The sequence below is a fragment of the Megalobrama amblycephala genome, linkage group LG6 (genome assembly GCF_018812025.1).
Source record: "Megalobrama amblycephala isolate DHTTF-2021 linkage group LG6, ASM1881202v1, whole genome shotgun sequence".
Classification (NCBI taxonomy): Eukaryota; Metazoa; Chordata; class Actinopteri; order Cypriniformes; family Xenocyprididae; genus Megalobrama; species Megalobrama amblycephala.
Genome location: NC_063049.1, coordinates 42624676 through 42644267, shown reverse-complemented (window position 1 = coordinate 42644267; position 19592 = coordinate 42624676). Strand labels below are relative to the sequence as shown.

At 34.4% G+C, this 19592-nt stretch overlaps 2 protein-coding genes across 4 annotated transcripts in view; one reads left to right on the top strand and one right to left on the bottom strand.

Moving 5' to 3' along the window:
- tanc1b (tetratricopeptide repeat, ankyrin repeat and coiled-coil containing 1b) overlaps positions 1 to 8771 on the top strand; it is a 189099-nt gene extending 180328 nt beyond the window's left edge. The window contains 5 exon segments of the mRNA XM_048194706.1: positions 141 to 170; positions 309 to 400; positions 1956 to 2102; positions 3233 to 3333; positions 7423 to 8771. Of these exon segments, the coding sequence (XP_048050663.1) occupies positions 141 to 170; positions 309 to 400; positions 1956 to 2102; positions 3233 to 3333; positions 7423 to 8614 (1562 nt within the window). The 3' untranslated portion in view covers positions 8615 to 8771.
- A 7423-nt stretch (positions 8772 to 16194) lies between these two features.
- Positions 16195 to 19592, bottom strand: part of LOC125270774 (WD repeat, SAM and U-box domain-containing protein 1-like) — a 34130-nt gene continuing 30732 nt past the window's right edge. For 2 of the 3 annotated variants that reach the window (XM_048194705.1, XM_048194704.1), the window contains 2 exons: positions 16664 to 16798; positions 16195 to 16485 (listed from right to left, as the gene is read on the bottom strand). In XM_048194705.1, coding sequence (XP_048050662.1) covers positions 16334 to 16485; positions 16664 to 16798 — 287 coding nt within the window. In that variant the 3' untranslated portion in view covers positions 16195 to 16333. Of the gene's footprint in view, positions 16486 to 16574; positions 16799 to 19592 lie in introns of all 3 variants that reach the window. The other variant, XR_007185465.1, reaches the window with a different exon arrangement.

The following is a 19592-nucleotide window of genomic DNA, read 5'->3' as shown; positions in this document are numbered from 1 at the left end:
TAAAAGTGAAAGAGACTCTCTGTGTCGTCTGGTGTGACTGAGGTGGATGCGTGATGCTGTATTTTCTCTTTGCATGTCTCTTTCTGCTGTTTTTTCATTCTTCTCTCTTTTAACTGCTTCACTAAAACCATCATCATCAGGCTACAGAACGTCGCCTTATGATCGAACAGGTACACTCTTTAGGTAACTTTATTTCACGCCAGTTATATTCTTCTCCTAAGATGTGTTTTTGAAGAGTGGTTTGATGTAACGGACCACTCTCTCTCTCTCTCTCTCTCTCTCTCTCTCTCTCTCTCTCTGTATCCAAGGTAACGCAGCCTGGGCGATGGCGACCTCAAAACCCGACATCCTCATCATCCTCCTGCAGAAGCTCATGGAGGAAGGAAACCTGCTGTATAAGGTGAGGACAGGTTCAAGTTTTGTTTAATTACACAAAGATATTTAATAGCTGAAGGTTGAGATTATTCCAGAATATTCCAGAGAAGTTTTGATATGTGACAATAATGTCTGAATTTCTATAAAAAATAAAAATGGAAATGATTAACAGTGAAGAAAAAACAAAAAACTATTCAAGAGGGTGGATGGGGTGAGAGAAATGTTGATTATAATTATAAATTTTAATAATTATAATAATAATACAATTTAATAATAATATATATATATATATATATATATATATATATATATATATATATATATGATATATTATGTATATTATGATTGAGTTAGTCAGATATGATTATGATTAATAAATGATATTAGATTTTATATATATGTATGTGTGTATATAATATAACAATATATACAATATAAAATAATACTATTGAATTTTATATATGTATATATTATAAATTAAAATAATAATACAATTTAATAAGAATATTAATATACCATTATAAATAATATACACACATATGTATATGATATATTATGATTATAATTATAAATTGCATAATATATATATATATATATATATATATATATATATATATCATATTTAATATAATATGATATATTATATAAATTATTTTATATATATGTGTGTATGTAATATATATATATATATATATATATATATATATATATAATAATACAATTTAATGAAAATATATCATAAATAATACACACACACATATATATAATATATTATATATATATAATGATTATAATTATACATTATTATAAATTATATTAGATTTTATATATATATTATTAATTATAACAATAATAATACAATTTAATAATATATAATTATAAATGATATACATATATATATTATGATATTTTAATAATTATAAAAATTATAATTATATTAGATAATTATAAATTATATTAGATTATATGTGTGTGTGTAATATAATAATATATAATATATAAAATACTAATAATATTGAATATATATATATATATATATATATATATATATATATAATAACAATTTGTAATTGTGTGTGTGTGTGCATATATACAGTACCGGTTAAAAGTTTGAAAACATTACTACAGTCAAACCAAAAATTATATAATAATTATAGATATAATTTTATATATTTTATTTTACTAGTGGGTGCCGGACACTATAGTTCATCCTAGACCCACCCAAAAGGGTGAATTGGAGCGACAGAAAAGTGTAGCATAGTTAATATGACGATATTTTGACAGCTCAAGGTGACCAATCATAATCAAGTATCCCAGAGATGAGTTTTGATATGTGATATTAGTGTCTAAATGCTTATTAAAATAAAAATGAGAATGATTATCTCCACATGCCTTATCAAAGCGCTGAGCTTTAATCCAGGAGAAATGGGATTGGAAATAATGACACATTGAGTGATTGTTATCAGAGCATGAATGAGCAGATGATGTGTGTGTGACATTTAACAGATTGACGTTTGTGTCAGGACGATCTGCGCAGCTGGAATGAGTGATTGATGAACTTCTTTTCTCTCTCTCCTCAGAGAGGGAAGATGAAGGAAGCGGCTCAGCGGTATCAGTACGCACTGAGGAAGTTTCCCAGAGAGGGTTTCGGTGATGAACTGAAGGCCTTTAAGGAACTGCGTGTGTCTTTGTACCTCAATCTCTCCCGCTGTCGACGGAAAACCAATGTAAGACACTAGCATCAAGAGATCATTACAGATGCCTCACCGGACACCAGCTGTCATTTTGTTTTCTCATTTTGTTTCCAGATTTTTAATTCTGATATAAATCCTGATATGAAGGTTTTCATACGTCAATTATCAAAACATGTTTTACAACCCACACGATAAAGTTTTAAAATACAACACACTGGCAGTGTCATTTTACTATTATTTATATAATATTGCAGTATTTTTTAGTATTTTGAATTAACTTTTTTATTTTAGCCATTTTTAATTTTACTTAAAGGAATAGTTCACCCAAAAAATGAAAATTATCCCATGATTTACTCACCCTCAAGCCATCCTAGGTGTATACGACTTCTTCTTTCTGACAAACACAATCTGAGAAATATAAAAAAAATAAAAATATCCTGGCTCTCCTAAGCATTATAATGGTAGTCAACTTTTTTTATTTGTAAGCAAAGGACGAAAAAGAGCTTTGGTGTGAGAATATCGGGGTCTTGAATCATGTTCAGTCTCTAGCATGAGCAATAGGTTTCTGGCTGCAGTTCACTTAATGACCACCGGTGTCGCTAATAAAAAGGGTTTCTCAATTCTACATAGAGCCCCTTTAACAATAACACTGCAGTCAAAAAAATTATTTGAAAGAGGAAAAATCTAATAAATCACAGTTATTATGCTTCATGCCAAGGTTTTGTGCCCCACATGGGACATTTAAAGAGATCTGGAGCAGTGCGCCGAGACACCCCTGCTAGTTCTACTGATCTGGATCAATCAGATTGTGTTTTTCACTGCTCAAAATGTCAGACACGGCAAGACGAGAAAGATGCAAATTACTCATAGGGCTTGAATTGATTTGAAGGTCTATTCAGAAGTAATAGCCTAGCTCCAAAAGGTCTCCCAACACAATACGGAGCCAATTTCCAGTCTGCACCTTTGATTGATGACACAATGAACAACAACTGAAGAGTTCATTAATTAAATCACCTATTATTTGGACCAATTTACAGCTATTCAGCACTCCTGTGGTGTGAATCTAAATTCAGCAACTCTGGCTGATTGCTTCACATAGTTTGGCTGTTCTCAGTTTGTGGATCTGTGCGGTATCTGACGCTCCCCTCCCCTCTCTCTCACAGGACTTTGGCATGGCTGAGGAGTTTGCCACAAAGGCTTTGGAGCTCAAACCCAAATCGTACGAGGCATACTACGCAAGAGCCAGAGCCAAACGCAGCAGCAGGTGAGATGACGGTCTTCACATGCAGAACTTTGATCTGTTTCAAACCTAGAGTCACAATTGCATGAAATATCAAATTGAAATTGCGAGATATAAAGTCAGAATTGTGTAATATAAAGTCAGAATTGAGAGATATAAAGTCAGAATTGCGTGATATAAAGTCTGAATCGTGAGTTATAAAGTCAGAATTGCGAGTTAAGTCAGAATTGCGTGATATAAAGTCAGAATTGCCAGATATAAAGTCAGAATTGCGAGTTATAAAGTCAAAATTGTGTTGTAAAGTCAGAATTGTGTTATAAAGTCAGAATTGCCAGATATAAAGTCAGAATTACGAGTTATAAAGTCAAAATTGTGTGATATAAAGTCAGAATTGCAAGTTAAGTCAGAATTGCGTAATATGAAGTCGGAATTGTGAGTTATAAAGTCAGAATTGCGAGTTAAGTCAGAATTGTGTGATATAAAGTCAGAATTGCCAGTTATAAAGTCAAAATTGTGTTAAGTCAGAATTGCGAGATATAAAGTCGGAATTACGAGATATAAAGTCCAAATTGCGAGAAATAAAGTCGTAATTGCGAGATATAAAGTCGGAATTGCGAGATATAAAGTCGGAATTGCGAGAAATAAATCGTAATTGCGAGATATAAAGTCGTAATTGCGAGATATAAAGTCGTAATTGCGAGATATAAAGTCGTAATTGCGAGAAATAAATCGGAATTGCGAGATATAAAGTCGTAATTGCGAGATATAAAGTCTGAATTGTGAGATATAAAGTCGGAATTGCATGATATAAAGTCGGAATTGCGAGTTATAAAGTCAGAATTGCGTGATATAAAGTCAGAATTGCCAGATATAAAGTCAGAATTGCGAGTTATAAAGTCAAAATTGTGTTATAAAGTCAGAATTGCGAGTTATAAAGTCAAAATTGTGTTATAAAGTCAGAATTGCGAGATATAAAGTCAGAATTGCGTGATATAAAGTCGGAATTGCGAGTTATAAAGTCGGAATTGCGAGATATAAAGTCAAAATTGTGTTATAAAGTCAGAATTGCGAGATATAAAGTCAGAATTGCGTGATATAAAGTCAGAATTGCGAGATATAAAGTCAGAATTTTGAGTTTTAAAGTCAGAATTGCGAGATATAAAGTCAGAATTGCGAGATATAAAGTCAGAATTGCGTGATATAAAGTCAGAATTGCGAGATATAAAGTCAGAATTTTGAGTTTTAAAGTCAGAATTGCGAGATATAAAGTCAGAATTGCGAGATATAAAGTCAGAATTGCGAGATATAAAGTCAGAATTGCGTGATATAAAGTCAGAATTGCGAGATATACAGTCAGAATTTTGAGTTTTAAAGTCAGAATTGCGAGTTATAAAGTCAGAATTGTGAGTTATAAAGTCAGAATTATGAGATATAAAGTCAGAATTGTGAGTTATAAAGTCAGAATTGTGAGATATAAAGTCAGAATTATGAGATATAAAGTCAGAATTGCGAGATATAAAGTCAGAATTGCGAGATATAAAGTCAGAATTTTGAGTTTTAAAGTCAGAATTGCGTGATATAAAGTCAGAATTGCGTGATATAAAGTCAGAATTGCGAGATATAAAGTCAGAATTGTGAGTTATAAAGTCAGAATTAGGAGATATAAAGTCAGAATTGCGAGATATAAAGTCAGAATTGCGAGTTATAAAGTCAGAATTGCGAGTTATAAAGTCAGAATTTTGAGTTTTAAAGTCAGAATTGCGAGATATAAAGTCAGAATTGCGAGATATAAAGTCAGAATTGCGAGATATAAAGTCAGAATTGCGAGTTATTAAGTCAGAATTGTGTGATATAAAGTCAGAATTGCGAGATATAAAGTCAGAATTGCGAGATATAAAGTCAGAATTGTGAGTTATAAAGTCAGAATTGTGAGATATAAAGTCAGAATTGCGAGATATAAAGTCAGAATTGCGAGTTATAAAGTCAGAATTGCGAGATATAAAGTCAGAATTGTGAGTTATAAAGTCAGAATTATGAGATATAAAGTCAGAATTGTGAGATATAAAGTCAGAATTGCGAGTTATAAAGTCAGAATTGCGAGTTATAAAGTCAGAATTGCGAGTTATAAAGTCAGAATTTTGAGTTTTAAAGTCAGAATTGCGAGATATAAAGTCAGAATTGCGAGATATAAAGTCAGAATTGCGAGTTATAAAGTCAGAATTGCGAGTTATAAAGTCAGAATTGCGAGTTATAAAGTCAGAATTGCGAGTTATAAAGTCAGAATTGCGAGATATAAAGTCAGAATTATGAGATATAAAGTCAGAATTGCGAGATATAAAGTCAGAATTGCGAGATATAAAGTCAGAATTGCGAGATATAAAGTCAGAATTGCGAGATATAAAGTCAGAATTACGAGATATAAAGTAAGAATTTTGAGTTTTAAAGTCGGAATTGCGAGATATAAAGTCAGAATTTTGAGTTTTAAAGTCAGAATTGCGAGATATAAAGTAAGAATTTTGAGTTTTAAAGTCAGAATTGCGAGATATAAAGTCAGAATTGCGAGATATAAAGTCAGAATTGCGAGATATAAAGTCAGAATTGCGTGATATAAAGTCAGAATTGCGAGATATACAGTCAGAATTTTGAGTTTTAAAGTCAGAATTGCGAGTTATAAAGTCAGAATTGTGAGTTATAAAGTCAGAATTATGAGATATAAAGTCAGAATTGTGAGTTATAAAGTCAGAATTGTGAGTTATAAAGTCAGAATTGTGAGTTATAAAGTCAGAATTATGAGATATAAAGTCAGAATTATGAGATATAAAGTCAGAATTGCGAGATATAAAGTCAGAATTGCGAGATATAAAGTCAGAATTTTGAGTTTTAAAGTCAGAATTGCGTGATATAAAGTCAGAATTGTGTGATATAAAGTCAGAATTGCGAGATATAAAGTCAGAATTGTGAGTTATAAAGTCAGAATTATGAGATATAAAGTCAGAATTGCGAGATATAAAGTCAGAATTGCGAGTTATAAAGTCAGAATTGCGAGTTATAAAGTCAGAATTTTGAGTTTTAAAGTCAGAATTGCGAGATATAAAGTCAGAATTGCGAGATATAAAGTCAGAATTGCGAGATATAAAGTCAGAATTGCGAGTTATTAAGTCAGAATTGTGTGATATAAAGTCAGAATTGCGAGATATAAAGTCAGAATTGCGAGATATAAAGTCAGAATTGTGAGTTATAAAGTCAGAATTATGAGATATAAAGTCAGAATTGCGAGATATAAAGTCAGAATTGCGAGTTATAAAGTCAGAATTGCGAGATATAAAGTCAGATTGTGAGTTTAAAGTCAGAATTGTGAGATATAAAGTCAGAATTGCGAGTTATAAAGTCAGAATTGCGAGTTATAAAGTCAGAATTGCGAGTTATAAAGTCAGATTTTGAGTTTTAAAGTCAGAATTGCGAGATATAAAGTCAGAATTGCGAGATATAAAGTCAGAATTGCGAGATATAAAGTCAGAATTGCGAGTTATAAAGTCAGAATTGCGAGTTATAAAGTCAGAATTTTGAGATATAAAGTCAGAATTATGAGATATAAAGTCAGAATTGCGAGATATAAAGTCAGAATTGCGAGATATAAAGTCAGAATTGCGAGTTATAAAGTCAGAATTACGAGATATAAAGTAAGAATTTTGAGTTTTAAAGTCGGAATTGCGAGATATAAAGTCAGAATTTTGAGTTTTAAAGTCAGAATTGCGAGATATAAAGTAAGAATTTTGAGTTTTAAAGTCGGAATTGCATTATATAAAGTCTGAATTGCATGATATAAAGTCTGAATTGCATGATATAAAGTCTGAATTGCATGATATAAAGTTATATTTAATAATATTATATAATATAATTCATTCCATAACAAAAACATAATACATAATTGACTATTGTACCCAGTCATTTGTTTAGTAACCAGTCATTGTGTTTTGAAAAGGAGCTACTGTGTTTTAATTTGAATGATTAGTTCATTTTCCTGACTCTCGTACAAAGACAGAATTGTTTGCATGGCCATTCTCAGTTACTCATGATTTTCTCTCCGTCTCTTTCTGAACGATGTGCCCACAGACAGTTCACCGCAGCGTTAGCTGACCTGCACGAGGCCACGAAGCTCTGCCCGAACAACCGCGAGATCGGCCGTCTGCTGGCTCGCGTCGAGGACGAGTGTAAGCAGATGCAGCGCAGCCAGAGCAAACACCAGGGGCTGTCCAACACGCCGGAAGACCAGGAGCACGCCGATCGAGAGGAGGAGGATGTGACGGAGCGCGTCGACGAGGACGAGGACGAGGACGAGGATGACGACTCTGAGGCCTGGTCTCAAAACATCTACTCGCTAAACAGGACTTCTAACGGCCGCTCGGTTTCACCGCCTCACAAACAAAGCCTCCGACATCAGCACAGGGAGTCTGCGGCTCAAAAGAGCCTCGTTTTGCAGCCGAGCAAACAGGCGCAGATTGTCAAAACCAACCAGCACCTCGGATCGATACAGGTGGGTTCTGCTCGGCCAACAAACACAAAAAGCCAGTCGCAGTACGCTCCCTCTAGCCCGATCCCGAGCCGGCACATTTCCAGCGTGCTGAAGGCCGGACCGGGCATCGACATCAGCCCGTTACTGCCCGCCAACGATGATGCAGGACGCCACGAAATTGAGGATCTTCATCACGTCCAAGTGCACTCATCTCTGGACGGGACGGTCCTCTCCGTGACCTCCGGAGCTCAAGGTCAGGAGCTCAGAAAAGACACCAGCATGAGGGTTTCCAGCTCCACCAGCAGCCTGGCGTCCAGCAGCAGTTTATCAGACAGCGGGAAAGCACAAGGCCCGGACGTGCGCACCAAGGACAAACCTAAAATCAGCCAGACGGGCTCTGTGGAATATAAACCTCGACCGTTCATGGGAATCATGGACAAAACGGCTCGATTTCAGCAGCAGCAGCAGCAGCAGCAGCAGCCGGCGCCTCGAGGATGGCAGAGTCACTCCAGTGAAGGTCTCGTAGCTTCTGCAGGTCTGACGGGTGAGATCATGTACGCCAAACCGTCCGGCTCTTATTATGAGCAGCTCAAGGGTCCTGCGATGGGCGGCCTGCACAACGGGAGTCTGCATGCTAAAGAGTTCTGCCATAAAGAGCCCAAACCGGTCCTGGCCATGGCACATTCGTTCACAGACAGTATGCAGAAGCAGCCCGCTTTAGCTCGAGAAAACACCTCCATTCATGTAGCGTCAATGAAACCAAAGAGATCCTTTATAGAGTCTAATGTTTAGAGCGTTCATATGCAACAACCCCGCCAAAACACACTTCAGATGTGTGTGTATATATATATATATATAGTACCGGTCAAAAGTTCATGTTTTTAAAAGAAGTCTCTTCTGCTCATCAAGCCTAAATTTATTTGATCAAAAATACTGAAAAAAACTGTAATATTCTGAAATATTATTACAATTTAAAATAATGTTGTTTTTTGTATGTGAATATATTTTAAACTATAATTTATTTCTGTGATCAAAGCTGAATTTTCAGCATCATTACTCCAGTCTTCAGTGTCACATGATCCTTCAGAAATCATTCTGATATGATGATTTGCTGCTCTGATTTATGCTGATTTGTCATTATCAATGTTTTGGAACGTGATACTTATTTCAAGATTCATTGATGAATAAAAGGTTAAAAAGAACAGCATTTATTCAAAATATAAATCTTTTCTAACATTATAAGTCTTTACTATCACTTTTTATCAATTTAACACATCCTTGCTGAATAAAAGTATTAATTTCTTTGGGGGAAAAAAAAAAAAAAACTGACACCAAACTTTAGAATGGTAGTGTATATTGCTACAGAAGATTTCTTTTTTGAATAAATGCTGTTCTTTTTTAACTTTTTATTCATTATATGATCCTGAAAAAAGCAGCACAACATTGATAATAAATCATCATATTAGAATGATTTCTGAAGGATCATGTGACACTGAAGACTGGAGTAATGATGCTGAAAATTCAGCTTTGATCACAGGAATAAATTACAGTTTAAAGTATGTTACAATAGAAAACCATTATTTTAAATTATAGTAATATTTCACAATTTTACAGTTTTTTTTTCTGTATTTTTGATCAAATAAATGCAGCCTTGAGAAGCATAAAAGACTTTCAAAAACATTAAATATAGTAATGTTTTCAGACTTTTTACCGGTACTGTATATATACACACACACACACACACACACACATATACATATACATATATATATATATATATATATATATATATATATATATATATATATATATATATATATATATATATATATGCATGCTACCATTCAAAAGTTTGGAGTCAGTAAGAAATGAATGCATTAACCCTCTGGTGCTCTTCGGTCATTTTTGACAGAAAAATGTTGTGTTTGTTTTTTTTCCCCCGAATTTTTTCCTTCATCAGAATGGTACAAAACGTGGTAAAGTTTTTTGCATTTGCTGTGTGAACACACAAAAATGATTCTTAAAGGTTAAATGGTCCTGAAAAAAATAGTCACACTTGTGCTCCTTGCGGTCAAAAATGAGCACATTGTTTAGATTTATGGCTTTGATTTTCTTGCAGTTTTAGAGTAAAACGTGTTTTTGAAAATATATATATTTCATATGAAAATTAATGATAGTATTAGTATTTTTGTGCATTTTTCATAACAATAAACGTAAAATTCTGTAACTTTCAGTTAAAGTTTTAAAACTTTTTCCACTTCAGCAATAATTTGCCAAGTGTCGTCATTAAAATGAAGTCTGTGCTCTAAAGCATTCAAGATTTATGACAGTTTAAGTTGGAAATGCTCAAAAAGTGAATAAATGGATTGTAACTACAGCGTAAATATAATTTAGTACCATAAAATCCCCTAAAAATGCACAATATTAAATAAAAAAACATTATCGAACTAAAATATAGTACATTCATTTCATTGAAATAAAATTAAAAAAATTTACCGACATGCAAAGAGCTCCAGAGGGTTAAATTGATCAAAAGTGACAATAAAGACTAGTTTGTAGTCAAACTTTTGAATGCTAGTGTTTATATAAGCATAGATTTCCAAAAATATACAGTCAAAAAGTTTGAACCCACATACTTATTCTTCATTATTCATATTTTCAATATTGTAAAAGAATGTTTCAGCTCATTCATTAAATTTTTTTATTTAAATAAAATACGTTTTATAAGTAGGCACAATTTATATTTGTCTACAAAACTAATTTCAAGCCTTTAGATCAAAAGGGTGGAAAGATCATGAGAAAACAATGATCTAGTGTTATATAATGGTTCATTCACAAACACAATATCCGCTCAGAAACATATGAAAACATGACATTTATTTTGTGAAGTTCAGACTTCTGTTATTGGCGAAGCAGATGCAGTTATCGGTCTGTTTCTACTCGTTTTCTTTAAGCCCTGTGAACATGGACAACCTGAGCATCCAGGACGGCTATTTTTATGCCCTTCAAAAGGGACCATAATGAACCCTAACCGCCTGAACCGGGGCTCGATCGCTGCGTCACATGACCGCACTGAATCAGTGGAGGGACGTGGAGATCACGGCACTGAAGGACTGTGCAGAGATCAGACCCTCGACTATGTAAATATTCTGACGTGTATTTTCCACCTTTATGTGAAGACCATTATTTGAGCATTTATCTACAAAAAAGTTGTTTTTCATGCATTTTTGGTTGCCATGATGTTTGCGGTTATTAAACTTGTACCTGGTCTGTTTGTATGTTTGTACATTACACTACAATGTTGAACAGTTCTTTCCTGCTTGTTGTTCCTGTCTAGGTTAATTTATTTGCGGCGCCTCCGGCTTGGTAACTGTCAAAGCAATATATTTTATATAGTTATTTTTGCACAGCTACTTTAAGAGAAATATGAAACGGAAATATGTTTTTCGAATACGAAACCATAGAGGCCATCTGAGTGTGAGCGCATGCTAAAGTTTATGTGAAGGAATTGGAGAAAAATATAATTCAAAGTGATGAGATGGGCAGATGTTATTTTAATGTGTAAATATATATATATATATATTATTTTTTTCTGCAATTGGTGCCTCATGAGTTGTGTTGATCTGTTACTGCAGTCTGTATTAAAAATGAATTCATTTCTGCCATGATCCATCTATGGGAAATAAAAATCCCACTGGAAAAAGGATTTCTTCTTTATTATTGTGTGAAGTGCTGTACAAGATAGTTTAAACTAAAAGAAAAACATATGCAAATAAATGCATTACTGTCCAAATCATACAGGCAACGGTTTGGACACATGCTTATTACAATCGCCCACATTTATTATTACATTCTATTTCCCACTCTCAATATTATAGCCATCAAAACTAAAATGTGTTATTAAATATATTTTTGTGCAGCTACTTTCAAATAAACATGAAACAGAAATGCTTTATGAATATGAATCCATTGAGGTAATCTTAGTGTGATCGCAGTCAATATGAAAGAATTGAAGAAAAATATATACAATTAAAAATATAAAAGTTTATATAGGTACATGTGTTGTACACTATTATTTCTGCAATTGGTCCCTCATGAGTTGTGATTCTGCATTAATTTCTGCCATTATACATCTATAGGAAATAAAAATATTTATTATTAATTACTGTGAAATGTTAAACTCCAATGCACAGAAATTGGACAGGAAGGATAAGACTTTTAAAAACATTATTAAAGAAATGTGAAAAAAAAAAAAAAAAAAATGTTGCGTTACACATGAACAAAACCTAAGCAAAGATTTCCATATCCCACAATTCAACTTGATTGTGACGTCCCAGTAGATCGCGCTTAAGTGGAATGTATGATATATTGATTATTATGAGAATTAATCGCATAATAGTGTATATTAATTATGTTGAGATTTAATAATTGTAGCTACCTTATATTCACAGTCTATACTATTGATATTTTGTTTCATTTGTGGATACAAATTAGTAGTGGAACGCAGCCCTGGCCTCATGGGATAGTAAAGTGTCCATCAGATGCACACTTCAGAATCTCGCCGGAAGTAGGTCATCCGGGGACTTTTTGCTGACTTTATGAGCAATGTGAACATACTTTTTTCACACAGCCTAGTTTTTCACCTAACGTTACTAAGTATGTGATTTCAGATGCAGGTAGACTTTACTGCCCGCATTTAATATTACTTTTTATTTCTCACAGAATAATAAAGCTATCAAACTATAAAACATAACGGATTTACCATTGCCACTCTGGTATTGTTTTTAACACTGACGTCTCCAAGTGTGCTAAGCACGCTTACTAATGCTATTTATGCTTATGTAATGCTATTTCATGCATTCTCATTTATTTACACTGTTAAAGAGTTGCATTCTCATGCTAAAGGCGGCAGATCCTTTTCCTATTTAGCACCTAAACTCTGGAACAATCTTCCTAGCATTGTTCGGGAAGCAGACACACTCTGTCAGTTTAAATCTAGACTAAAAACACATCTCTTTGCTCTTGCATACACATAACACATTATCAATACATTAACATTTTTCAAATCCGTTAAAGGATTGTTACGCTGCAATAATTAGGTCGGCCGGAACCGAGAACATTTCCTATAACACTAGATATACCTGTACGTCAGAATAAGAATGGCATCTACGCTAATATCTGTCTCTCTGCTTATCCCGAGGTTTTCCGGGTGCTGGATCCAGGCCGTATCCAGAACAGATGGAGAACCTGTGTCTGGACCTGACTACAACGCAGCCCAGGAGACAATGGGCCTACAGATCCAGTTCTGGCTGCATAGATTTTTAAATCCCCGTATCCGCTTACAAATATATATATATAATCTATTTTTAATCTCTATAATAAAAATGTATAATTCAGATTTTGATCTCCATATCCATTTACATATATTATATATATCTTCCAAGGGGTTTTTTCCCTCCTAGGACTTTTTTCCCACGCTGGGTTTTCTCCTAGGGGGTTTTTTCCACCCCTGGGAGTCAGCCGACATTGGCTTAATGTAGCACCATCTTGTATATGTTACATATTACCACGCTTGTTTGTACAGCTTATTTTTAACCACTTCCCTTTTTTTTCTGTGCTTCTAATATGTAAAGCTGCTTTGAAACAATTACCAATTGTAAAAGCGCTATATAAATAAATTTGACTTGACTTAAACATGGCCAAAGTTTCAAAACACGAGTTGGACGTATTACGGAGTATATTTTTGTGCCAAATACACTACTTCCGGTTTCCGTACAGGATTCGGAGAGTTTTTTTTTCTAGTGTGGCCTTTATAAAGGGTGGAATGGACTATATGCACGGAGCGTTCTTTAGAACTTCCGCATTAATATAAGCCAGCTCGAAAACGTCCGGTGAGATGTCATTTGCTGGTGTGTTGAGCATCAGTAGTGTAATACTTAGTTTATAATCAGAATATAGTCACTTAAATAGTCAGGTATAGCATTAATGTAGTTATTCAAACATAAGAGAGCATAAAAATAAATAAATAAAGTCGTACCTCAATGTTCCTCCTCAGCTAAATTCAATTCGACCATTAGTTTTCACACTTTCATGTGAAAAAAAAGCTTCAAAAATTAAATATTTATTGTGCACTTTAGTTAGATTAATTGAATAAAATGTGTTTTCACAAGTGTGCTGAAATCATTGAACTTGCACTGCACTGACTGACATCTGCTGTGATTACAAAGGGAGAGCACGGTGCTCGCTTTCTGTGTAATTCACAATAAAAGTTATTGTTTTTCATAAGATTTTGTGAGTATTTCATACGTCACATTGACAAAATGTATTTTAAACCTAGTTATTTATAATGTTTAATATTTAGTCAAAAACGAAGTGAAAAACGTTTAGAGAAAATAGCTGATATGTGCGCAAATAAATGCTACTTTGCCGCCACCTGCTGGTTAAAGTGCTAATTACTGGTTTTTTTTATTTTTTAAATAAGTGTTTTCTATCAAATGTTAAATTTCCTACATTTTTAAACGTTCGGTTTTACAATGGGGACAATTTCAGAAGGATTCAAGTAATGTTTGTGGTCATCACATTAAAAATAACATTTGAAGTGCTGGGGAAAAAATGTGTGTGCGTGTCTAATTACAGACAGCGTTTTTAAACAGTCCCAATAGCTTCGTCTTTATTGCAATCAATAAAACTGGTTTATTGGCAAATTAGGTAAATGTGATAACTGCATTAAAATATAAATACAACATTAAAAAGTCAACCATTGATGGTTTTGTGTCGATGTACAGCGACTACAGAATGAACAGCTAACAGTTCACCGGAAGTGCCCGAGCTGGCTTAACAACAACCAGGAAGTAACCCGTGCATATAGTCCATTCCTTGTATAGGCACTTCTCCCTGATAAGCGTGCACACATCACCCAAAGCAAGAGCAAGATCACGCCCATCAACACGTTTCGTTCTGGATATGGAAGCCGAGAGATTTTTCAGCAATGGCTGTGTCCCAATTCAGAGGCTGCACCCTTTGAAGGCTGCATACATCAGTCTCATGTTGCAATCTAACGGTTATTTTTCTTAAATAAGAAAGAAATTACAGTATTTTACACCTCACAATTAATTTTATTACAGTTACTTTTCTTAAATATGACATCCTTGATGACGTATGCAGCCTTCAAATGCGACCTCCGGAGGACGCAGCCTCCGAAATGAGACGCAGCTCCTGTCAACAAAAGAGTGTGTTTTTGGTTGTGAGGGAAAGATTACCTTTTTCAGCTTCCCAAAGAACCCAGTGTTAAGGGAACAGTGGATGAAGTTTGTTTTTCCGGGGCAGCAATGTTTGTTTGTTCCCGGGATTTCGGTGATGAATACTTTGTAAACAAGTCCCAGTACGGCGCTGGATTTGCAGATCGCGGGTTGTGAGTAAAGCTGCATCAGATGTCTGTGTTGTGTTGGCAATCCACGCGCAAGTGCATATAATGTAAACAACATGAACGTTTTTGTTCCCTTTTTATTCATAATGATGTCACAGCTAGCAAACGATTTCTATGCAAAAGCTGCGCGCGCTCGTGACTCTTTAGCTCCGCCCACATCACTGACGGCAGACACGCCTCCAGGAGCTCGGCTTTTTTCGGAAAGACTCGGTACGGCGTATCTATCTTATAAATATGACTAAACTATAGCGTTTTCGGAGATATGAAGGATGCATTGTTACTCTAGATGTACTCAAGATTAACACGAGATTGGCAGAAACTGGTTAAAAATGAAATGTTTTGTAAAGCGAAATATAAACTTGTAGGCAAAATTTATATTTCTCTGCAAAGCTAATTTGACGCATTTAAGCAGCAGTCATAAGGCTTTTAATGGCATGAGAAACGAATTCAGAAGTTGGTCGTGTATCATATTATTCATGAGTGTTTGCTTTTTGTTAGTATGAAGAAGAAAATGAAAAACTGCAAATATGTGTTGAATTGTTTGGTAAAAGCTTTTCCCAGAATGCTCTGCGATGTGCAATTTTGAGTAAAAATGCATTTTATTTGTGCACTTAAATGTTCTGACCTTCATCTAATGGCTCTATTCAAATCAAGCTTGACTTCAGCACTGCCTGTTCAACCTGAACACCTCATGTGACCCTCGGCTGAGTCACGCCATTGTTGCCCGTCATACAGAAAGCACAGCGGTGACGAGAGCTGCATAAACTAGTCAAATACAATAATGCCTCTTCGCCTGTGAGTTCAGCACTGTGGAAATATGAACATGAACTAAGCAAAATTAAGCCGCACAGCTGCTTGAAATTGTAGGAGAAAGTCTGTTCATAGATTATTATTGGTAGTGATGGGAGAAACTAAGCTTTTCACACGCAGATGACGCCATATATATATATATATATGTATTTATTATGATCAAAACCGTGTAAATAGGCTGTACATCACATGAACAAACTGGTCTCATCGAAAAATCTAATCAGAATAAAGACAAAACCTTTTCTATCTATTAAAGAAAACCGGCTACACTGAGGTCACTGGCTGGACTTCCAGCGCTGTATGGCCATCTTCAAGCTTCTGTTGGCGGTCAGTATAGTGGTTTGTAAAGGCAGGTTGGTCATCGGGCTTGAGCGATTGGGAGTGTTGATCCAGCTCTCGATCGCATCCCTTTCATAGGAATATCCATCTGTTAAAGACACGCACCGGTTAAACAGAAGAACATGCACTGCTGTCATTACAGTACAGTGATTTACAATTTGACTTTGAGTGACACACATTGAATTAACTCCTGAAAAATTCAAGTAGCAACAACTGCATTGACATGAAGTCTGTGATTAGGACAAATTAACTTCAATCCACCCGACCCGCAGCGATGACGGGGTCCTTCATGAGCTCTCTGGTGATCGGACAGAGGAACTCGTCTGGACTGTCGGAGTCCAGCAGTGAAGATCTCAGATCCTTGATCTTCCTTAAGACTCGACCCCGGAGACCCACCGACTCTGCAGGACAGAGGAATGTTTTTGGTTTTGGCATTGCTTTACTTCTGTGAAATTCCAAATGTATTTGGTTACCAAACAAAACAAATGACATAGAAATACACCATACATCACTTGTGGATGGACATTTTGTTTTCCTACTGTTGCTGTTGCTGTATAGAACTAGTGCAACTAACATTAACTCTTTCCCCACCTGTGTTTGTTTTTGCAATTGTGAGGGAAAAAATGTCAGAATTGTGAGATAAAAAGTCGCAATTATCTTTTAACTCTTTCCTCGCAAGCCTTTTAGAAAAAAAGTTGCCAGCTGGTATTTTTGATAATTTTCACTTTCATGGCCTGCAGAATATTTTGAATGTGGGTGAGTTTCATTAAAAAAAAGCAACATTTTAAAGAAAAAACTGAAAAAACACGTTTTTTTCAAAGACTACAATGTGCATAAGAAATGCTTTTATCACTTGCTTCTGCTTCTTTTTCACTGGTCTTTTGATCTTTCAGAAGATGTGTAATAGTATGGAAGCTTGTTTCCGCCACTGAATAAAAAAGAAAAAAGGTAATTGCAAATTTTTATCTTAGAATTCTGACTTTATTTTCCTCAGAATTACAAGTTTATATCTTTTTTTCTCGCAATTGTGAGATAAAGTCAGAATTGTGAGATAAAAAGTCAGAATTGCGACATAAATTTGCAATTGTGAAGAATAAAAGTCTGAATTGCGAGAAAAGCAAAAAGTCTGAATTGCGACATTCACAATTGGGAGGGAAAAAAAGGTCAGAATTGTAAGATAAAAAGTCGCAATTATCTTTTAACACTTTCCCCGCCAGCAATTTGGAAAAAAAAAGTTGCCACTCACCGGCAACATGTTTGATCATCTTCACAAAACTTTCATGGCCCCCAGAATATTTTGTTTTATGAATTTCTGAACATGCAATATATCAAAAGAAAGAACAGAGCTTCTGCTTTTTAAACAAAAATTTAATTCTAGCTTCATGCATTCTTTTTTTCTCCCCCGGGCCATGTTGCTGGTGGCATTCGCACCAGAAATAGGAACTCTGAAAGCGGTCGACAGCGGCGTCTTTATACGCGGCATTAACAAACTCTAAAAATTGGTGAATGGAGGATGCCACGATTGGAGCTGTTTGTTGTGTGTCGTGGGTTTCATGATAATGGAGATGGAATATAAACACATAATTTACATGACTGAAAATGCAAGGGGGGCTAAGAGATGAAATCTCCTATGACAACTTTCAGTATAACATATCATCAAGGTGGAGAAAAGAACACAATCCTGCAGACAACAGGTAAATGCCATTGTCACTGTTTTCCACGTTCGTGAAGTAAATCTTGTTTACACAGCTTTTTAAAATGCCGGGTGCTGGTGTTCAGGGTTGGGGAGTAACGGAATTCATGTAACGGCGTTACGTAATCAGAATACAAAAATCCAGTAACTGTAATTTGTTAGTTACGTCAAAAAACGTAGCAATCAGATTACAGTTACATTTTGAAAAAAGGGGGGATACTATCAGGATTACAATCGTTTCATTTAAAACTAAAACTGAATCACTGCTGCTAGTTGAAACGATGCTGCCCGCGGGGAAAACGCTTTCAATTCATGGAAATTTTGCTGCTATTTTGTTTTCAAAGAAGAAAATGCAAACAACATGGTTGTACAGTGCAAACTCCGCCTTCCAGCTACGAAAACACATTCTTTCTCAAAGGACTAAAAAAATAATCTGTAATACCATAATGTAGCCACTAGATGTCCTAATAGCTCTTTACATATATACCCAGGTGAAAAAAAGTACACTTCTATAATGTACTTAAAATGCTCTATTTTTGTGCACTAATTTTGTACTTAATATACTAAAAATTCTTCTTTATTAAGATAATCTTAAGAACATGTAAGTGGACTCAACTGTGCTATTTAGAGACACCATGAAATATGATCTTAAATGTGCTTTTAATATAATATCTCTGTATTTAAAAATGTATTTAGATACCACTTGTAGTACACTATGGGTTCAAATGTACTAGATGTACTAAATGTACTATGTATCTAAATAGCACAGTTGAGTCCACTTACATGTTCTTAAGATTATCTTAATAAAGAAGAATTTGTAGTATATTAAGTACAAAATTAGTGCACAAAAATAGAGCATTTTAAGTACATTATAGAAGTGTACTTTTTCACCTGGGTATATTCAGGGCTGTGTATTCCCAAGTTGTGGAAATGAGACATGATTGCTTAGTTTTAATATGTTTTAAAAGTAACCAAAATTAAAATTAAAGCAGAACAAACATAAACAGAGATGTTTGATCAGAGCTTGTTCAGTTTGTTCATGATCTGATGTGACATATTTTTAAGCTCTAAACAACAACGACGATAATAATATTGCAATTGATAATTTATCAGATTTGTAAAATATTTGTATTATTGAGACCCATTCAAAAATATGGAACATGTAACATTTAAAAACTTGCAGAAATTGAGAAGAAATAATTAAAAATAAACTTAAAAATGCATTTTATTTATAGTAAAGTGGATCCCCCCCAAATTTCTTTTTCTTTCTTTCTTTCTATACACATGTGACCTTGAAGTAATCCAAAAGTAATCAGATTTCATTACTTATATTAATATTGTGGTATTACTTAATATTGTGGTACTTGGATTACGTTACTGAACACTTTTTTTATGAAGTAATTTGTAACTGTAACGGAAAACATTTTTAAAGTAACCCTCCCAAGCCTGCCGGTGTTGTTTGACCAATCAACACACACTTACTTCACTGATAGTTCCTATAG